Source organism: Crinia signifera, chromosome 11 (genome assembly GCF_055691185.1).
Source record: "Crinia signifera chromosome 11, ASM5569118v1, whole genome shotgun sequence".
NCBI lineage: Eukaryota > Metazoa > Chordata > Amphibia > Anura > Myobatrachidae > Crinia > Crinia signifera.
Genome location: NC_139227.1, coordinates 14,802,102 through 14,821,671, shown reverse-complemented (window position 1 = coordinate 14,821,671; position 19,570 = coordinate 14,802,102). Strand labels below are relative to the sequence as shown.

The 19,570-nt window shown below is 46.7% G+C and overlaps 1 protein-coding gene across 1 annotated transcript in view; it reads left to right on the top strand.

Annotated features, from left to right (window-relative positions):
• ADAMTS18 (ADAM metallopeptidase with thrombospondin type 1 motif 18) overlaps positions 1-19,570 on the top strand; it is a 119,002-nt gene that overhangs the window by 8,683 nt on the left and 90,749 nt on the right. Inside the window, exon 3 of the mRNA XM_083165394.1 lies at positions 8,310-8,626. Coding sequence (XP_083021520.1) covers positions 8,310-8,626 — 317 coding nt within the window. The remainder of the gene's footprint in view (positions 1-8,309; positions 8,627-19,570) is intronic.

Here is a 19,570-nt window from a genome sequence, read left to right as displayed (position 1 = left end):
GCACCAATACAGTGGAACCCCCCCACAAGTGACCCCATTTTGCAAACTACACCCCTCAGGGAATTCATCTAGGGGTATAGTGTACATTTCAAACCCCCAGGGGTTTCACCAATTTTGATACAACTGGGCAGTGAAAATGAAAAATTACATTTTTTTACACAAAAATGCAGTTCTGGCTCAAAATTTTTCATTTTCAGAAGGTATGAAGGAGAAAAAGCACCCCAAAATCTGTGCCCCAATTTCTCCCGAGTACAGCAATGCCTCACATGTGACCAAAAAATACCATTTGGGCGCATGGCAGGACTCAGAAGGGAAGGAGTGATTTTTGGATTTTGCAGCTCAGATTCTGGTGGAATTTTGGTGGGTGCTATCTCGCATTAGCAAGACCCCCCAAGCACCAATACAGTGGAACCCCCCCACAAGTGACCCCATTTTGCAAACTACACCCCTCAGGGAATTCATCTAGGGGTATAGTGTACATTTCAAACCCCCAGGGGTTTCACCAATTTTGATAAAACTGGGCTGTGCAAATGCAAAATTACATTTTTTACACAAAAATGCAGTTCTGGCTCAAAATTTTTCATTTTCACAAGGAATGAAGGAGACAAAGCACCCCAAAATCTGTGCCCCAATTTCTCCCGAGTACGGCAATGCCTCACATGTGACCAAAAAATACCATTTGGGTGCATGGCAGGACTCAGAAAGGAAGGAGTGATTTTTGGATTTTGCAGCTCAGATTCTGGTGGAATGTTGGTGGGTGCTATGTTGCATTAGCAAGACCCCCCAAGCACCAATACAGTGGAACCCCCCCACAAGTGACCCCATTTTGCAAACTACACCCCTCAGGGAATTCATCTAGGGGTATAGTGTACATTTCAAACCCCCAGGGGTTTCACCAATTTTGATACAACTGGGCAGTGAAAATGAAAAATTACATTTTTTTACACAAAAATGCAGTTCTGGCTCAAAATTTTTCATTTTCAGAAGGTATGAAGGAGAAAAAGCACCCCAAAATCTGTGCCCCAATTTCTCCCGAGTATGGCAATGCCTCATATGTGACCAAAAAATACCAGTTGGGTGCATGGCAGGACTCAGAAGGGAAGGAGTGATTTTTGGTGGTGGAATGTTGGTGGGTGCTATGTCGCATTAGCAAGACCCCCAAAGCACCAATACAGTGGAACCCCCCCACAAGTGACCCCATTTTGCAAACTACACCCCTCAGGGAATTCATCTAGGGGTATAGTGTACATTTCAAACCCCCAGGGGTTTCACCAATTTTGATACAACTGGGCAGTGAAAATGAAAAATTACATTTTTTTACACAAAAATGCAGTTCTGGCTCAAAATTTTTCATTTTCAGAAGGTATGAAGGAGAAAAAGCACCCCAAAATCTGTGCCCCAATTTCTCCCGAGTACGGCAATGCCTCATGTGTGACCAAAAAGTGGCAGGACTCAGAAGGGAAGGAGTGATATTTGGATTTTGCAGCACAAATTCTGGTGGAATGTTGGTGGGTGCTATGTCGCATTAGCAAGACCCCCAAAGCACCAATACAGTGGAACCCCCCACAAGTGACCCCATTTTGCAAACTACACCCCTCAGGGAATTCATCTAGGGGTATAGTGTACATTTCAAACCCCCAGGGGTTTCACCAATTTTGATACAACTGGTGAGTGAAAATGAAAAATTAAATTTTTTTACACAAAAATGCAGTTCTGGCTCAAAATTTTTCATTTTCAGAAGGTATGAAGGAGAAAAAGCACCCCAAAATCTGTGCCCCAATTTCTCCCGAGTACGGCAATGCCTCATGTGTGACCAAAAAGTGGCAGGACTCAGAAGGGAAGGAGTGATATTTGGATTTTGCAGCACAAATTCTGGTGGAATGTTGGTGGGTGCTATGTCGCATTAGCAAGACCCCCAAAGCACCAATACAGTGGAACCCCCCCACAAGTGACCCCATTTTGCAAACTACACCCCTCAGGGAATTCATCTAGGGGTATAGTGTACATTTCAAACCCCCAGGGGTTTCACCAATTTTGATACAACTGGGCAGTGAAAATGAAAAATTACATTTTTTTACACAAAAATGCAGTTCTGGCTCAAAATTTTTCATTTTCAGAAGGTATGAAGGAGAAAAAGCACCCCAAAATCTGTGCCCCGATTTCTCCCGAGTACGGCAATGCCTCATATGTGACCAAAAAATACCAGTTGGGTGCATGGCAGGACTCAGAAGGGAAGGAGTGATTTTTGGATTTTGCGGCTCAGATTCTGGTGGAATGAATGGTGGGTGCTATGTGGCATTAGCAAGACCCCCGAAGCACGGTGAAATGATGAACCTAAAAATCCATAGATGTGTGGTATATTTTAAAACACTCCTTTATACATAGGCCGGGTTTGTCGGGGCAAGTGTCACACTGGAAAATAGTTTGCTTTCTTATTCCCTTTTTATAGCAAACTTTGCACCTTTTTTGTGTCCTGCCCTTTTTTCCAGTGGAGGGGATTTCATCAGGAAAATGCTGCCCTGGTACAATACGGGGGCCAGTACTAGAAGTACTGGGGCCCTCTGCCTGCTGGTTCCCAAATACTAGGCCCTTTATGACTTCCTCTTGAAAGTGCATAAATGTCCCCCTCTGGCCGGTAGAACGGAATAGCACGTAAGCGTTATACAGTGCCATCTGGATGATATACACGGCCAGCTTCTTGTACCAGATTTTTGTTTTCCGCAGGGCACTGTACGGCTTCAGTACCTGATCTGAAAGATCCACTCCGCCCATGTACCTATTGTAATCCAGGATACAATTAGGTTTGGAGGTGTGGGTACTGGTACCTCGTACAGGGACGGAGGTGGTTCTGTCTCCGTGAATTGTTGTCAGTATTCGGACATCCCTCTTGTCCTTATATTTGACCAACAACATATTTTCGGTGCATATTCCCCTGCTTTCACCCCTTCTCATTACTTGGGCAATGTGCGTTTTTGGGAGGCCTCTTTGGTTCTTGCGCACAGTACCGCAAGCTGCTGTACCTCTTGAACCAAGGGCCTTAAACAGGGGGATGCTGGTGTAAAAGTTATCCACATAGAGGTGATAACCTTTATCCAGGAAGGGGTGCACTAAATCCCAGACAATTTTTCCACTAACACCTACGAGGGAGGGGGGGCATTCTGGCGGTTCAATTCTTGAATCCTTCCCTTCATATACCCTAAACCTGTGGGTGTACCCTGAGGTGCTTTCACACAGCTTATACATTTTTATGCCATACCTTGCCCTCTTACTGGGAAGGTACTGGCGGAATTTAACCCTTCCTTTAAAATGTATAAGGGACTCGTCTATGCAAATGAATTTATCTGGGATGTACATCTCTTCAAATTTGGCACTGAAATGATCAATGACCGGCCTGACTTTGAATAGCCGGTCAAAGGTGGGATCATCTCTGGGTGGGCACTGTGCATTATCGTTGTAATGCAAAAATTTAAGGATCGTCTCAAATCGAGCCCGGGGCATGGCCATACGGTAAAATGGGGTGCTGTACAGAACATCTGTACTCCAATATTGCCTAATTTCTGGCTTTTTTACTATGCCCATATGAAACACCAGACCCCAAAACGTCATCATCTCTACTGCATCTACAGGGGTCCACCTAGCAAATGATGATGTGGGGTTTTGAGCAATAAACTGCTGGGCATATAAATTAGTTTGGTCCACAATTAAATTTATAAAATCATCAGAGAAAAATAATTTGAAAAAGTCAATTTCTCTGAGACCTGTGGAATCAAATTGGATTCCTGGCATGGCCAAAAACTCAGGAACCTGGGGCTCAAAATTGTCTGGTGGTGGGGTCCATACGAGATCAATTATTGGGGGGGGGGGTCTCAGCTGCTCTACGGGGGCGTCTTTGAGGGGGTCCCTCATCACTAGAGGAGGAAGAGGAGCTTAAGATGAATCCTTCAAATTCCCCGCTTGCCTCACTGGCTGTGTCAGAATCAGAGGCAAGCATGGCATATGCCTCCTCCGCTGAATACATTCTTCTGGATGACTGGGATGACATTTGGGATGACATTTGGGATGACATTTTTATTTTTGTGTTACTGGTAGTGAAATGTTTCAACACGTGTATAGTGTAGGGGGGGGGGGTACAAACTTTATTTCAACCCGGGGGGTATGTAGTGTGTAGTGTGTATGTAGTGCAGAAAAAAAAAATACTTTATACAGGAATTTGAACCCAATTAAAAAAAAAAAAAAATTGAAGGGGTTAAAAAAAAAAAAAGCTCCTGCGCCAAAAATTGAGCACAGATGTTGGTCAGTAACGTCCGTCACTGAACAGCGCTCAAAGGCAACAGGAATTTGATCAAAAAAAAAAAAATAGACCAACCCTGTGCCGAAAAAGCTGATCAGTGATGTACGTCACTGATCAGCGCACAGTGGCCACAGGACACCCACAAAATCACAGTGTGTGTAAAAAAAAAAAATAAAAAAAGACCCACAGCAGCCTCAAAAAAAAAAAGGTGATCAGTGATGCAACACTGATTACCAGTGAGGGGCAGCAGGTGCACAACCTTTGGTGCAACTGACAGTGCAACTGGCAGCAACTGACAGGTATATATATAAAAAAAAAAAACCCTGCGCCCCCAAAAAGTTGCTGATCAGCACAGATATACTGATCAGCACAAAATGGGGGGTAGCAGACACAAAATATACACTCTCTATCACTCTCTGTCACTATCTCTCTCTATCTCTCTCTATCTCTCACTATCTATCACTATCTATCACTATCTATCACTATCTATCACTCTAGGACACTGCAGCAGCAGCACTGACAGTTATATGTATAAAAAAAAACCTGCACCCCCAAAAAGGGGGGGTAGCAGACACAAAATATACACTCTCTATCACTCTCTGTCACTATCTCTCTCTATCTCTCTATCTCTCACTATCTATCACTATCTATCACTATCTATCACTCTATGACACTGCAGCAGCAGCACTGACAGTTATATATATAAAAAAAACCCTGCACCCCCAAAAAGGGGGGGTAGCAGACACAAATCTCTCTATCTCTCACTATCTCTCACTATCTATCACTATCTATCACTATCTATCACTCTATGACACTGCAGCAGCAGCACTGACAGTTATTTATATATAAAAAAAACCTGCACCCCCAAAAAGGGGGGGTAGCAGACACAAAATATAGCTCTCTCTGTCACTATCTCTCTATCTCTCTCTATCTCTCTCTCTCTATCTCTCTATCTCTCTATCACACTGCAGCAGCAGCAGGAAGTCCCAAGAAGTCAGATCCAGGAAGCGTCCAGCACGCTACAAGCAGTGATCAGGTAATCAGGTAAGGTATTTGCAAGGATCAGGTAAGTATTAGCAAGGATCAGGTCAGTATCACGGCAGATAGGCACGGTGACCGCTCTGCACGCTATTCCAGACCGGAATGGCGTCTGCAGCGCAGTCACCGTTAGTTTAAATGTCGCGCCTTGGCTGTGATTGGTCCGTGGGTCCCACGGACCAATCACAGCCTTGGGGGCAGGTGGGGTGAGGGTGGGGTGAGGTGTCATCGTCACCGATGACCCCCTCATGCCCCCTGACGCCCGGCGGTGATTGACACCTGTGTTACCGAGCGTCTGATTCGCTGGTAACACAGGAAAACGCTGTGAATGGCTGTTCACACTGAACAGCCAATCACAGCGATCGCCGACGGGGGGGCGGCATCGCAGCCCCCCCTGGGCATGCAGGGACATGTCTGCTGTCAGGGACAGCAGACATCGTCCCTCTGTCACTGCGTCTCGAGACGCAGTGACAGTTTAAAGTCATGACGTACATTTATGCCATGTGTCGGGAAGTACATCCCGGCCATGACGTAAATGTACGTCAAATGTCGGGAAGGGGTTAAAGCGACACTGACATCAGAATCGCATGACCTGTTTCTGATATATTGCAGGATTGCTTGTTTCATATGTTGGAAAAGAAAACATAATGTTTTTTTTTCCTCCTTCCTGCTCCAGGGCTCTTGTGGTCTTCTAGACAATAGCTGGCAATTGTCTGCTTAAAGTGTCACCAGCGATAGACGTGCTGATGCATCAAGATGGGGGAGCTCCTTTTTTCACAGTTTTTACCCACAAAAGTTTTAGTTGTTGCTCAAAGGGCCCGATTCAGAGCTACTTTCTGCTCTGCAAGCAGGTAAATGCCGCCCAGTCGAGCACCCACAACCCCTTTACACAGCTGCGAATGCGTTCACATCACAGCCACGCACACAGGGGGAAAATCACTCAGCCAAGTCAAGGGGAATGATTTTACCCCTGACTTGGCCGTGGGGAGAAGGATGCCACTGTTGACTTCCCTCCATCCCAATGGCTGGGGAAGGCCTGTGTTTTCTGGGGCACTCCCAGGAAACACTGGGTTACCGCACCAAAATGCCCGCAGGCAGGGCTTAAAGTGGTCCTGGAGAGGTGCTGGAACTCCCTTCTCCTAACACCGACCCCCCCCACCCCCCTTTCATTAGGCAGAGCCTAGAACAGTGCCAGGAAACTCATCTAGCCTATGCTGGTTGCCTTTGTCGGAGGACCACGCAATATCGGAGGACTACGCATGCGCACCATTTGCTGTGCACATCCGTGGTGCTCATACGTGGTGCTCCACGTATGTGCACATACGCTGTGCACATACGTGGTACTGCAAATTTGCACAACGGATGGGTCTGAATCGGGCACAAAATATAACAAGAGGCATTCTGATGAGAAATCAGATGTTAACAGCGATGGCGTAGATTTGGTGTCATTAGCCAGCTACCAGCTATGGTGATGATCTGCTTGCTCAGAAATACATAGCATCATCTGATGGTGGGGTTCTGTTTAAGGTGTCAAAGCGGTTTCAGTGCTTTTGGGTACACTGTTTGTTATGTAGATGTGTACACAACTTTACATTACTATGCCGAGGTTATACAAAGAGACACAAGACCCCTCCGTAAACTACTGTTGGTAGCGCAGAGCTTCTGGGACTGAGCAGTTTCATTTCTCTACTAATCTAAGCGGTATCCGGATGGCTGACAGACAATGGCCCTTATTCTGGTGTGCACGCTCCCCTGTGCATTCACGCAGGGGAGCGATAAACTTTTATGCGCATGTGCAGCCGCTTGGTGTGAGCGATATCAGCAAACTACTTGTTCGCCGTCCCGTTCGAACCTAACAGCATGGTCGGGGGACATGGGGTGGTGGCGAAGGGATGCGCCCATGGGAATGGCTTTGCGAGTCAACCGGAATAAGGTCCAATGTATAGGTTGACACCGCATGGTCAACATATATATGATTGACATGGTGAAAAGGTCATTTATCAATGTTGACCTTTTGGGGTCTCAACCTATTGACTGTCGAACTAGACATTGCCTGTGAGATAAACCCCACCATGCTCCAAAGATGGACATATATTTTATTTTGTTCTCTGAAAACAGAATGCTCAGTTCACTGCTGCGCTTGATACATCTCCCCCACATGGACCCAAAAGAGTAAGTAAGAGGCAATGCCCAGGGCCGGCTCTACCATTAGGCAGCTTTAGGACAGCTGCCTAGGGTGCTAGGCTCTGGGGGCGCCACCAAGTCTGCCTATCAAAAAAATCAAGGATGTCTATGAGGATCTTTGTTGTTGTACTTAATGCAGGTGTCTGCTGTGCAACTTCTAAGACCTCACCTCCACACTTTCCCTTGAGGCATACTGTCCTACTTTTCTGCCTGCCCCCCTTCTTGTATTCTATTGTGGATGGCAAAGGGGGCCTCCAGGGGAATAACCCACCTGTTGCTGGGTGGACCACCCATTTTTTGGGTGCCTTTCTGGAATGTTAGGCAAGGATGCCTTAAGGGGTTGGTATTGGTGGCAGTATGGGGGGGGGGGGATTAAAAACAAGCTTTCTTAAATTATATCCAAAAGATAGAAAAAATAAATTGACTCGAAGATACAAAAACATTAAAGACAATATAGAAAAAATATTGTATATAGTGTACCCATTAAAGTACTTAAACTATAGATACCAGATTTACATTAAGGTTTCCAGATCATAGACTGTAGTACGTTATAAATGTATTTGAAGACAACTTGCGAGGGGGACCCTGAGATTTTGGCTGCCTGGGGACCTCCGCTGGGCTTCATCCAACACTGGTAAGAGGTCGGACTTAACTGTTTTGTTCAACTTATATCTCAGCCTTCGATTTACAGTACCAGCAGCGAAACAAAAAAACCATGAAACTCAGACTAAAGATTATTAAGAGTACAAATGTGTTTTTACTTTACATCCTGTCATCCTATTCTCTCCCCCCACAGAATATGTCTTTGTTACGCCGGTGGTAGTGGACTCCAGTGGAGCTTACATATCGCACAATATTGTGCACAACAGTAGGAAGAAGAGATCAACGCGAGGTTCAAAGATTTCCTTACACTACAGATTTTCAGCATTTGGACAGGAACTGCACTTGGAGCTCCAGCCCTCTTCCCTGCTCTCCAGCCAGTTTGCTGTACATGTTCTTGGTAAAGATGGATCCCTAGCAGATGTGGAACAGACTGTCGAGCCGTGTTTTTATCAAGGATTTATCAGGAACTATGAGAACTCGTCAGTGGCCATATCTACGTGTGTGGGCATGGTAAGTCAATTTACACACCTTTAATCTACTTTGCCCAGTTTATTAATAAGTTAACAAGTTACCTTTATGAATTATTTACAGTTTCTTATATAGCGCAGCATGTTCCGTTGCGCTTGACAACTTCATTTCAAATATATTTAATGGAATGTACCGTTTTGGTGTTGGCTCAAATACTTGGACGTTTACATAAATATGGCACATTGTAAGCTGAGTAAATAATGTTACCAATGTGAAGCTAAAATATGTGTTCATTTTGATTGGTGCCAGATCTAAATTTTGGGGGTAAGGAGGGGGCACTAAAGCGAAAGTGCGGTAAAAAAATACTAGTTTTACCGCACTTCCGAATGCACTAAGGGCGGGATCTATTAATATACATCGCCCTTCACCTGCCAGCCGCCATGATGCTACCACATATGTACTAACATATGCGGCAAGCATCGGGTTGCGGTGACAGAGACCCCCCGCGATACCTGTAATGTGGTGTGCGGGGGTCTCCGTCACATCCCGGCGGCTGTCAGTGTCCCCCTGCGTCTCTTCCTCCCCCCTGCAGCCGGATGTCCTCCCGGCTGTGACACCTGCTGGGGGAGGAGGAGATCGATGGAGGACGGGAGGGGGGGTCGCGCGGACGGCGGGCGACGATAGAAGCCCATAGGCTTCTATAGGGTATCGCCACCCAGAGGGTGGCAATACCCTGCCAGGCGGAGACGGGGCGGACGGCTAATGGTACATAGGGAAATGCGGTAAAACCCCCGTTTTACCGCATTTTCCCTTTAGTACATCCCGTCGTAAAGCCCATCCGCCAGAGCTCGTTGCGGAGGGTATCACTAGCAAAAGCTGACAATACCCTATAGCTTGCCCCAAGGCCGGGACTCCCCTGTCTCAGACCTCGAAATCCAGCACCATCACAAAGGACAGGGGACAGAGACCGGGACTAACGTACCGAGAGACTAACATATGCGATTATTATGGATGCGATTTGCGGCGAATGCGATGTGGGGGGCGGATGTTAGTGCATCTCCCCCCTTATGTGGTAGTACAAAGCAGACATGAAAGGTTAGTGCATGTCATATCTATCTGTGCCACACTAGTTTCCATTTAAGCATTGAAGGCTCCTGAAAGCTGGGCCGGATTGGGGGCGTGGAGCTGAAAATGATCAATGTTTTCAGAAGCAGAGGGTGTGGCCATTGCTGTGTGGGTGTGACCAGTGCTGTGTGGGTGTGGCCAGTGACATGTGGACATGTAATCCCCCTACACTATTAGTCCCAATAAAAATGATAAAAAAGTAGTCAAAGAGAAAGATTGGTAAGTGAGAGATTTAAAGCGGCAATCATTTACTCTGCAAAACCAATTTAATGTTGCAGCTTGATGATTGCCGCTTTAAAAAAACTGGAGATTTCTTACCAAATCTCTCACTTTCTGAATCTCTCATCCTATTACATTTCACCCTTTGTGTTCATACTAAAGCAGCCAATCAGACATTTTCTTCTATTGTCTTATTTGCACTTGTAAGATATGTTAATTTCTGATTTAAAATTATAATGCCGACATGGTGAAAATGCTTTATCAGTACTTGTTTCCTAGCATGGTGCCCGTCGTGGGTGATCGCATACCTTAAGTTAAGGTAACTTAAGGTATGCGATGGACGCGACCGACGCGATATTTGGCTATTTTTAGCCTTTATTGCCGGCAATGAGAAAATCGCGTTGATCGCCTCCATTATAATGGCACGCGATGCGACCAACGTGATCAACGTGATATTACATAGGGAGCGAAGCGTGGCGAGTGCAGCAAGCCCCGCGAGGGGACGCGTAATACCTGTGAAGTAATGCGCGTCCCCTCGCGGGGCTCGCTACGCTCGCCACGCTTCGGGTTCGCTGCGCTCGCCACACTTCGGGTTCGGTGGCTCGCTGCTCTCGCCACACTATATAAAATCAACTCCACGCCGACGTGGATAGTGGGTGTATGAAAAGGTCGGAGGACGCGTACCGCCGCCCCTCGCGGGCACGCTGCGCTCGCCACGCTTCGGGTTGACGTTGATCGTGGGGTGCCATTAACAATGGGGGGGGGGACATTTCACCCATGAGGGTGGGTATACATTGAAAATTGGGGTCGGGGGGCATTTTACATTGGGGCCAATGTAAAATCGGGTCTCAGGGACCATTTTTCATTGGTTCCAATGTAAAAAATAGCGTTGATCGCGTCAATCGCATCACATGCGATTTGGTTCCCGATGGATGCAATTAAAATCACTGGCGCCGTGCCAGGAAACAAGTACTGCTTTATCTAACATTACATCTATAGGCCCAATTCAGACCTGATTGCACATCTGCGAATTAGCAAGCTGGGCAATGATAAATAGACTGCACATGTGTACAGCCCATAGTACACATGTGCGAGGCTTTGCTGCGATAAAATCCAGGTGATTGACAGAAAATCGACATGTGTCGGGATAACCGTAAAGTTCTGGGAGAGTCAGGGAAAACACCGACGTGCCCAAGATTTTGACGGTAAGTTGTGTGATGTCAGCTCCAGCCCTGATCTGACTGCTTCTATCACAGCCGCTGAGTAAATCCTGGGCTACGCACAGGCTGCGCACACTGAAAAAATCATTAGATTGCAAGCGACTTGCAGCAAATCCTGCAATATTTTCGTAAGCCGTTCTAAGCAATTTGCATGCTTTCATGGTGCGGGATTTCACTTTGGCAGGGTGACGTCTACCTGATCGATCGGCTCTTAAAATAAGCAGCCTTTTGATCAGATGTGAATGAGGCCCCGTGTCGACATATCGACTTTCAACATATTAATGCATTATTTTTGTTCTCATTCTTACCTTGAACAAAAAATAAACTCATTTCTGCAGTATGCAGGTTGAGTATCCCGTATCTGAATTATTCCAAAAAATGTGTTCCCCCCCCCCCCGACCCTTTTTTATACTTACCAAGTCCCCCGGCATCCATGGCAGGCCTTCAGCATCCTCTCCGGCATCTCCAGCGGTCCCAGGAGTGCTTTGCGTGAGTGCGCGCGTGAGCCGGTGACGTCACCGGCACGGCTGGGAACTCGCGCAAAGCATTCCTGGGACTGCTGGAGACTCCGGAGACGGTGCTGAAGGCCTGCTGTGGACTCCGGGGGACAATGTGGACGGCGAAGGACGACCGGGCACCACCAGGGGACAGGTAGGTATGCCGAAAAAAAAATTAGGTACTTATGTAGTATCTGGGCGTCCGATTTAGAAATCGGATCGGATCGCATCGCATCGCATGCGACCAAATCGTATGCGATGCGATGGTCAAGATTTTTCCATAGGATTCAATGTTAAAATGGTCTGAGTCCATTTTAACATAGAATTCAATGGGAAAAAGGGGTCCTTTTCCTTTCCCCACTATCCAAGTGGGCATGGAGTTGGATATAAACCTGTGGCGAGCGTAGCGAGCCACCGAGCCCGAAGCGTGGCGAGCGCAGCGAGCCCCGCGAGGGGACACAGAATACTTTTTAAGAAATATGCGTCCCCTCGCGGGGCTCGCTTCGCTCGCCACGCTTCGGGCTCGGTGGCTCGCTGCGCTCGCCACGCTATATAAAATCAACTCTATGCCCACTTGGATAGTGGGGAAATAAACAGGACCTTCTTAACATTGAATCCTATGCAAAATCGCATCGAATCGCATCGCATCGCATCGCATCTGATTGTATGCCTTAAGGTAAGGCATACAATCACAAAATCGGCAGCCCAGATACTACATAAGTACCAAAAATTATTCCAAAAACCGGAAAATTCCCTTTTCCGGAATGCTCGTGGTCCCGAGCATTTCGGATAAGGGATACTCAACCTGTAATACTAATAATTGAAATGTGTAGAATTAAAAATATAAATATTGTAAAATATTTTTTTAAGTAATAATAATATAAAATAGTGATCTCGCAAACAACCGCTGTTCGCAGGCAGCTCCTCTGGGAAATGACCATACAGTATATATAGATTTATGTACACAATTGTCTCTGTGGTCCTGATTCAGGCTTTTTAGCAAGGCTGCAATTTTTGCCGATGGACAAAACCATGTGCACTGCAGGTGGGGCAGATGTTATATGTGTAGAGAGAGTGGGGTGGGGTGTGTTCAAACTTAAATCTAAATTGCAGTATACAAATAAAGCAGCCAATAATAACTGTGCATAGAAGCCAGATAACTCTCCCAAATCTAAAGGCCCATGCACACTGGGCGACTTTCAGTTGAAAGACGCTCAAACTTGGTGTTTGAGTGGCTTCAGCTCATGAGCAGTAATGCGCGCTACTGCACCATCGCCGGGTAACACCGGTAGATGAGCGGCTTTGAGGGGATGCAGTCAATATCCCGAAAGTCAAAATACCAACGGTCAAAATTCCAACAAGGTCAAAATCCCGACATTTAAAATCCCGACATGGTCAAAATCAGGGGCTGGCTGGCAACTTTTAGCCTAGGGGGCAAGTCCAGAGCACTGGCCCATAATCAGCCAAGTCACCGTCGGAAGGAATGCTTTTGCGCGCCGTAGGCGCGCCGAAAAATTAGGGGCGTGGCCTATCATAAGGGGCGTTGCCTGTACCATGATTGTATTGTGTACCTGCAGATTGCACATTTTAGCGAACCTTGTAATACCCATTACACATAAAGCCACATGCCGTAATGCCAATTACACATTATGCTGAACACCATGATGCCAGTTACACATTACGCCCAAACACTGCGATGCTAATTACTCAATACACCGCACACTGTGATGCTAATTACACATTATGCTGCACACCTTGATGCCCATTACACCCCATACTATGATGGCAATTACCCAATGCTCCCCACACCGTAATGTCCATTACGCCCCATACCATGATGCCCATTACACCGCACAATGTGATGTCCACAGTGCCAGATATGCCCCCACAGTGCAAGATATTCCGCCACAGTACCAAATACACATATGCCCCCACAGTGCCAGACACAAATGCCGCCACAGTGCCAGATATTCTGCCACAGTGCCAAATACGCATATTCCTCCACAGTGCCAGATATGCCCCCAGAGTGCCAGAGACACATATGCCCCCACAGTGCCAGAGACACATATGCCCCCACAGTGCCAGAGACACATATGCCCCCACAGTGCCAAAGACACATATGCCCCCACAGTGCCAAAGACACATATGCCCCCACAGTGCCAGAGACACATATGCCCCCACAGTGCCAGAGACACATATGCCCCCACAGTGCCAGAGACACATATTCCCCCACAGTGCCAAAGACACATATGCCCCCACAGTGCCAGATATGCCCCCACAGTGCCAGAGACACATATGCCCCCACAGTGCCAGAGACACATATGCCCCCACAGTGCCAAATACACATATGCCCCCACAGTGCCAAATACACATATGCCCCCACAGTGCCAAATACACATATGCCCCCACAGTGCCAGACACATATGCCCCCACAGTGCCAGATACACATATGTCCCCACAGTGCCAGATACACATATGCCCCCACAGTGCCAGATACACATATGCCCCCACAGTGCCAGATATGCCCCCACAGTGCCAAATACACATATGCCCCACAGTGCCAGATACACATATGCCCCCACAGTGCCAAATACACATATGCCCCCACAGTGCCAGATACACATATGCCCCCACAGTGCCAAATACACATATGCCCCACTGTGCCAGATACACATATGCTACCACAGTGCCAAATACATATATGCCCCCACAGTGCCAGATATGCCCCCCACAGTGCCAGATACACATATGCCCCCACACAGTGCCAGATATGCCCCCACACAGTGCCAGATATGCCCCCACACAGTGCCAGATATGCCCCCACACAGTGCCAGATATGCCCCCCACAGTGACAGAAACACATATGCTGGGGTGAGGGAGGGGGGGGGGGAGAGCGCTTACCCACTCGCTAGCTGCGGGCCGTGCTGCGGCTGGATCAGCTTCTCCAGCCCTCCTGCGCTGGCCGCGGCTTCCAGAACACGGCCGCGGCTACAGGAAAATGGCCGCCGGCCTCCTGCACTGAGAACATGTCCTCAGTGCAGGGGGCCGGCGGCCATTTTCCTGTAGCCGCGGCCGTGTTCTGTAAGCCGCGGCCAGTGCAGGAGGGCTGGAGAAGCTGATCCAGCCGCAGCACGGCCCGCAGCCAGTGGGTGGGTAAGCGGCCCGGGGGGCATATGGCACTCTGCCCCCCGGCCCAGCCCGCTCCTGGTCAAAATCCAGACAAGGTCTAAATACCGACATTTAAAGTCCCGACAAGGTCAAAATACTGACATATAGAATGTAAACAGGTGAAAAAGTCAACATGACTTTCAGTCGACAGGTCGCGAGGTCGACATGGGTTTTTTCACTGTTTTTTGACCCGACATGTGCCGACAGGCGGTATTTCATGCCCTACCATCCGCAGCAAGGCTCCGTGCCCGAACCATAACGAGCAAAGTAAGCGATGCGAGGGGCTGCGGTTGACTTCCAACTGTGTTCATGTCAACTGTGTCGGCATTCAGGTAAAAAAAACAGTGAAAAAACCCAAAGTCATGTTGACATTTTCACCTGTCTACATTCTATTTGTGGGTATTTTGACCTTGTCGGGATTTTAAATGTCGGTATTTTGACCATGTCGGGATTTTGGCCATCGATCAATAGCTGTCGGTATTTTGACCGTCGGGATTTCATACCGAATCCGCTTTGCATAGCGCTGCGCTAGGCAAAGCCGGCCAACCCCCGCTGGCAGCATCGGTCAGGGGGGAAGGCAGCTCAGTGTGTATGCACACAGCGGCTTTCCCCCAGGGATGACAGCGATCATCACTGTCCATACACATTGGGCATAATCATCCAGTGAGTATGGACCTTAACTCTCTCTGCACATGTTGCATCAGCCCCACCTGCAGTGCAGCATAGTTTTGTTCATCTGCAGCCTTGCTCATCAGTCCCAGGCTCAGGATGCCCTCTACAGACAGATCCCTTTATCGTCAGGGTAAAATACACATCTCTATTTAATTCAGTCCCTTTAATTGTAACAACATGTAACATGTTTATGACCTGATTAACATGGGAGAGAGAACAGGAGACTCCTAATAATATCCAGTTACAGGTGGCAGAACAGGACAATGGATTTTGAGCTGACAGACTGAGCACGATCCACAGCCCACCTATTGCACATTAACAAAGCCTGATTGAGCCTTTTGTATCACAAGTGCCGGCTTATTCTCTCCAGCTTGTAGCTGCGATGGCGAATATCACCGGAGAGCCTTTGATTTTTAAACCTTTTGCTCTAATCCTGTTACTTTGAAGCATATGTGGAGACAGACCATTCTCTGACTTCCATTATCCATAAAGGGGAGATGTATGGTGGAACCTTCCTTTATTAGACACAGGCTATTTCACTGATAAGCATCAAACAAGCTCTAAAGTATTATTGTGTCACAGCTGGGAATTTACATTCTGTGTTCTCGGAATCTTACTCCTTCTGGGGCCTGGGGTACCGAGCGTATAGCAGTACATGTGATGTAATTCAATCCCATCTCCTCCAGGAGGCATAGCTGAGCTGTATCGGGGATTGGTATTCAAATGTATTGTTTGTACCTATAGGGGGTACAGAGTGTCGGAGTGGGAGGGTAAGGGCCTACTGGGGGGGTGGGGGGTCTGGCGGGTCCAACACGTGATGTCATGGCACGGGACGGGTCCGGCATGTGACACCATGATGCGGCAGACAGATCATGATCAGCCTGCTCAAATGCCTGCCCACCCGCACGTCTCCCCTTTTTGCTCCCAGACTGCAGCCTCTTGCAGCCACTGGGTTAGTCATCCGCTACTGACTGCCCGGCGGCATTAAAAATTTAAGTCAGACCCCACCCACCTAAAAAGTGGGCAGGGTTATAAATCACGGGAAAAAGGGGGGACTGGACTGCACACCATATTTTTAAACATAATGAGAGGTGCTACCAAGTTAAGGCTTCTAGTATCATACAGGAAAAAAGAACAATACTGATGCACACTCTAGGTGCTAAGAACACTGATAGTAAAAATAATTTTGATAACTCTTACAAATTACATGGAGTATAATTGAAGTTCTTAGCACACATTTGCGCAAATATGTGGGCCCATCCACCGCGTCCAGGTGAACTTCATTAGATGGGTCCCTAACATTTCTAATACTAACACATTATATAAATTTATCTAGGTCTTACCTTCAAATAGAGCCCATATTAACATGCAGTCAGCAATGTAGGAACCTGTGCTAATTAAAACACCTGAGGGTAGATGGGAGGGGTGCCAGTGCCAGAATGAAGGAGCCTTACCTTCAGTGTACAATAAATACACAAATATTTGGGAAAGAGGGGGGGACTGGACTGCACACCATATTTTTAAACATAATGAGAGGTGCTACCAAGTTAAGGCTTCTAGTACCATACAGGAAAAAAGAACAATACTCCATGTAATTTGTAAGAGTTGTCAAAATTATTTTTACTATCAGTGTTCTTAGCACCTAGAGTGTGTATTGTTTTTTTTTCCTGTATTATAAATCACGGGGCCTGCCGTTGAATCCCCCGGTTCCCCGCTGGGCCTGTCCGAGTCTGAGAGTGTGAAATCCATCATGGGTAAGTATCCACTTCGGTGAATCGGTTTCTCTGTTCTTAGGACAGGTGTTCAGTACTTCACATGAAGACAATTCTTTATCAATAGCAAACAAGTTTAATGCAATTTCACTTACCATTTACATATACTAAATGCAATATCCAATATTCATATAGCCATTACAGTAAATATTAGAGATCTCTTTTCTATTGGGTACCGGCATGTATTATTGCGCAATAATTATTAAACATTACCCTAGTCTTGTTGTGTCTTTTGTGTAACTGCAGTTACTGTACTTTTCTTTTAAGCGCTTATTAAGAGGAGTACAGTATGTCTTTTTATCCTGCAGATGTTAGAGTCTCACGCTGAGAATATTTTACCACAGCGTATTTGTAATCCAATAGTGTAAACTCTGAGATTATCAGGCAATGTCTGCAAATAGCAATAATGTATCCATTCAAGTAACTCCTTCTATGTGAATGCTGTCACTGCTGAATATTTCCTTATATCAGTAATGTAGATGACTGAACTGCATTACTCTATGTTCGCTGCACGGACAGCTCAGTTCCTTAGTAGAAAGCCCACGACACATACAATAATGTTTCCAATATTCAGAGCTCTCCTGGCTGTGCTATATGTCACTCTGTCTTTAATAAATCTTTCTTTCAACACTTGCCTGCGTATCAGTCTCACCATATACTGCAGTGAAAGTAGACAATTTTCTGAAGCGACTCTGCTCCCTTAGTACTGGACGTTGCTGGAGTAGGTTGCTACGGTGACAGTTACTGTTGTCGGGCACTAGCTGACCGGTATGTGTAGCTACTAGCTAGTGGTGAAACCCTTTAGGTATATGATCTGTTTACTCCAATGCAGGATCCTCAATGTAAATTAGTCTGGACGTTTTATGAGGTAATCCTCACTTTAGCTGGATCATAGTTTAACTCTCTGCCGGAAGTCTTTGCGGTGCTGTATAAATACTGTCCTGTATACAAATGTACTGTTCCTCGGCTAAGGCTGTGTGATGTTCCAGCAGTATAGCACTAGGTATATCACGCATAGGAAACTGTGCTGGCTCCCTGAATATCAATTCCTGCAGCTTGATACTATTAGATAGTTAGCCATTCCCCTCCTTTGCTATATATATGGGTGTCAGGGTGGGACTCACCACACCTCTCTTATGACTGCGGATTAGTATTCTCCTTTGACTCTGGCCGGGACTGCCCTCCGGATGCTGCGTCACTGCTGATTCTCCACCTCAGAGACCGCCTGTCAGCACCGCTGTCCGCCCTGCCTGCTGTGTAGCTCTGCCTTTTACAAATCTCCTCAGGGATTCTCCATCTTCCCCTCACAGACTGCACAGCACAACAGTTCCTCACTCTCAACTGTCTTCCCTGACCCTGGTCATGTGACCAACTCCTGACCTCTTCAACAGTTGCAGAGACTGCTGGGAATTGTTCATTTCTCAGACAATGTCCCCTGTGGGGATAACATATGTTTTATAGCACAATATATCTTATATTAATAATAACTTTATAGGCATTGTATGCCTATAAATCACTACATGCACATATATATGAATTTATCACATTTTTCCCCGGTAAAACATTGCATGTCCTCAGGCAATGGACTTTATACATTTTTAAGCATCAATATACTACATATATATATTTCAAACATTGCAAATCATTACATGCTTTTTAAGTCAATAAAGTTTACATTTTTATCATAAATCATTCTTTACTTTAAACATGTATGTTCAATCTCTGAATCGGAGGGGTTTTACCCCTCTGGTACTTCTAATGAGTCTGCTGGACATCTCCTCTACACCATCTTTGTGGAGGAATGGGCCATGTTCCTCGGCCTCTCTTTTTTTCTCTGCGAGGAGTATTTCCCTAAGGCGCTGAAGATATACTGGGTCTTGCATAGGATGGTAGGGGACTTGTGGTATTGCGTCTTCTTCTGTACAGTGCTGGCATGGCTCAAGTTGGTTTCTGTGTACCATCTTAAGAACTTGGTGGTCATCTCCATCTCTTCTTATTCCATACACCCCAGTGTCTGTAGCCGAAAGGTGAACAATTACGTAGGGTTCAGATTCCCAGAAGGGATCTAAGTCGTTACTCCGTTGGTCATCCAGCTTCCAAACTAGGTCTCCCACTCGGAATGATGTGGCATTCACGTTCTGGCCATAACTTGTCCCTTGTGGGTGGTGGGCTGTCTCCATCCTTTCTTCCACTACTTTCTCGGCCAGTTCATGCCGATGCTCGTGTTCGTTCAACCCATCGGTCTGAATCACTTCTGTCCCCTCGGGGAGGGTGTCAAGTTCCTGATCCGCTGCGCTGTTTCCCCTACCAAAA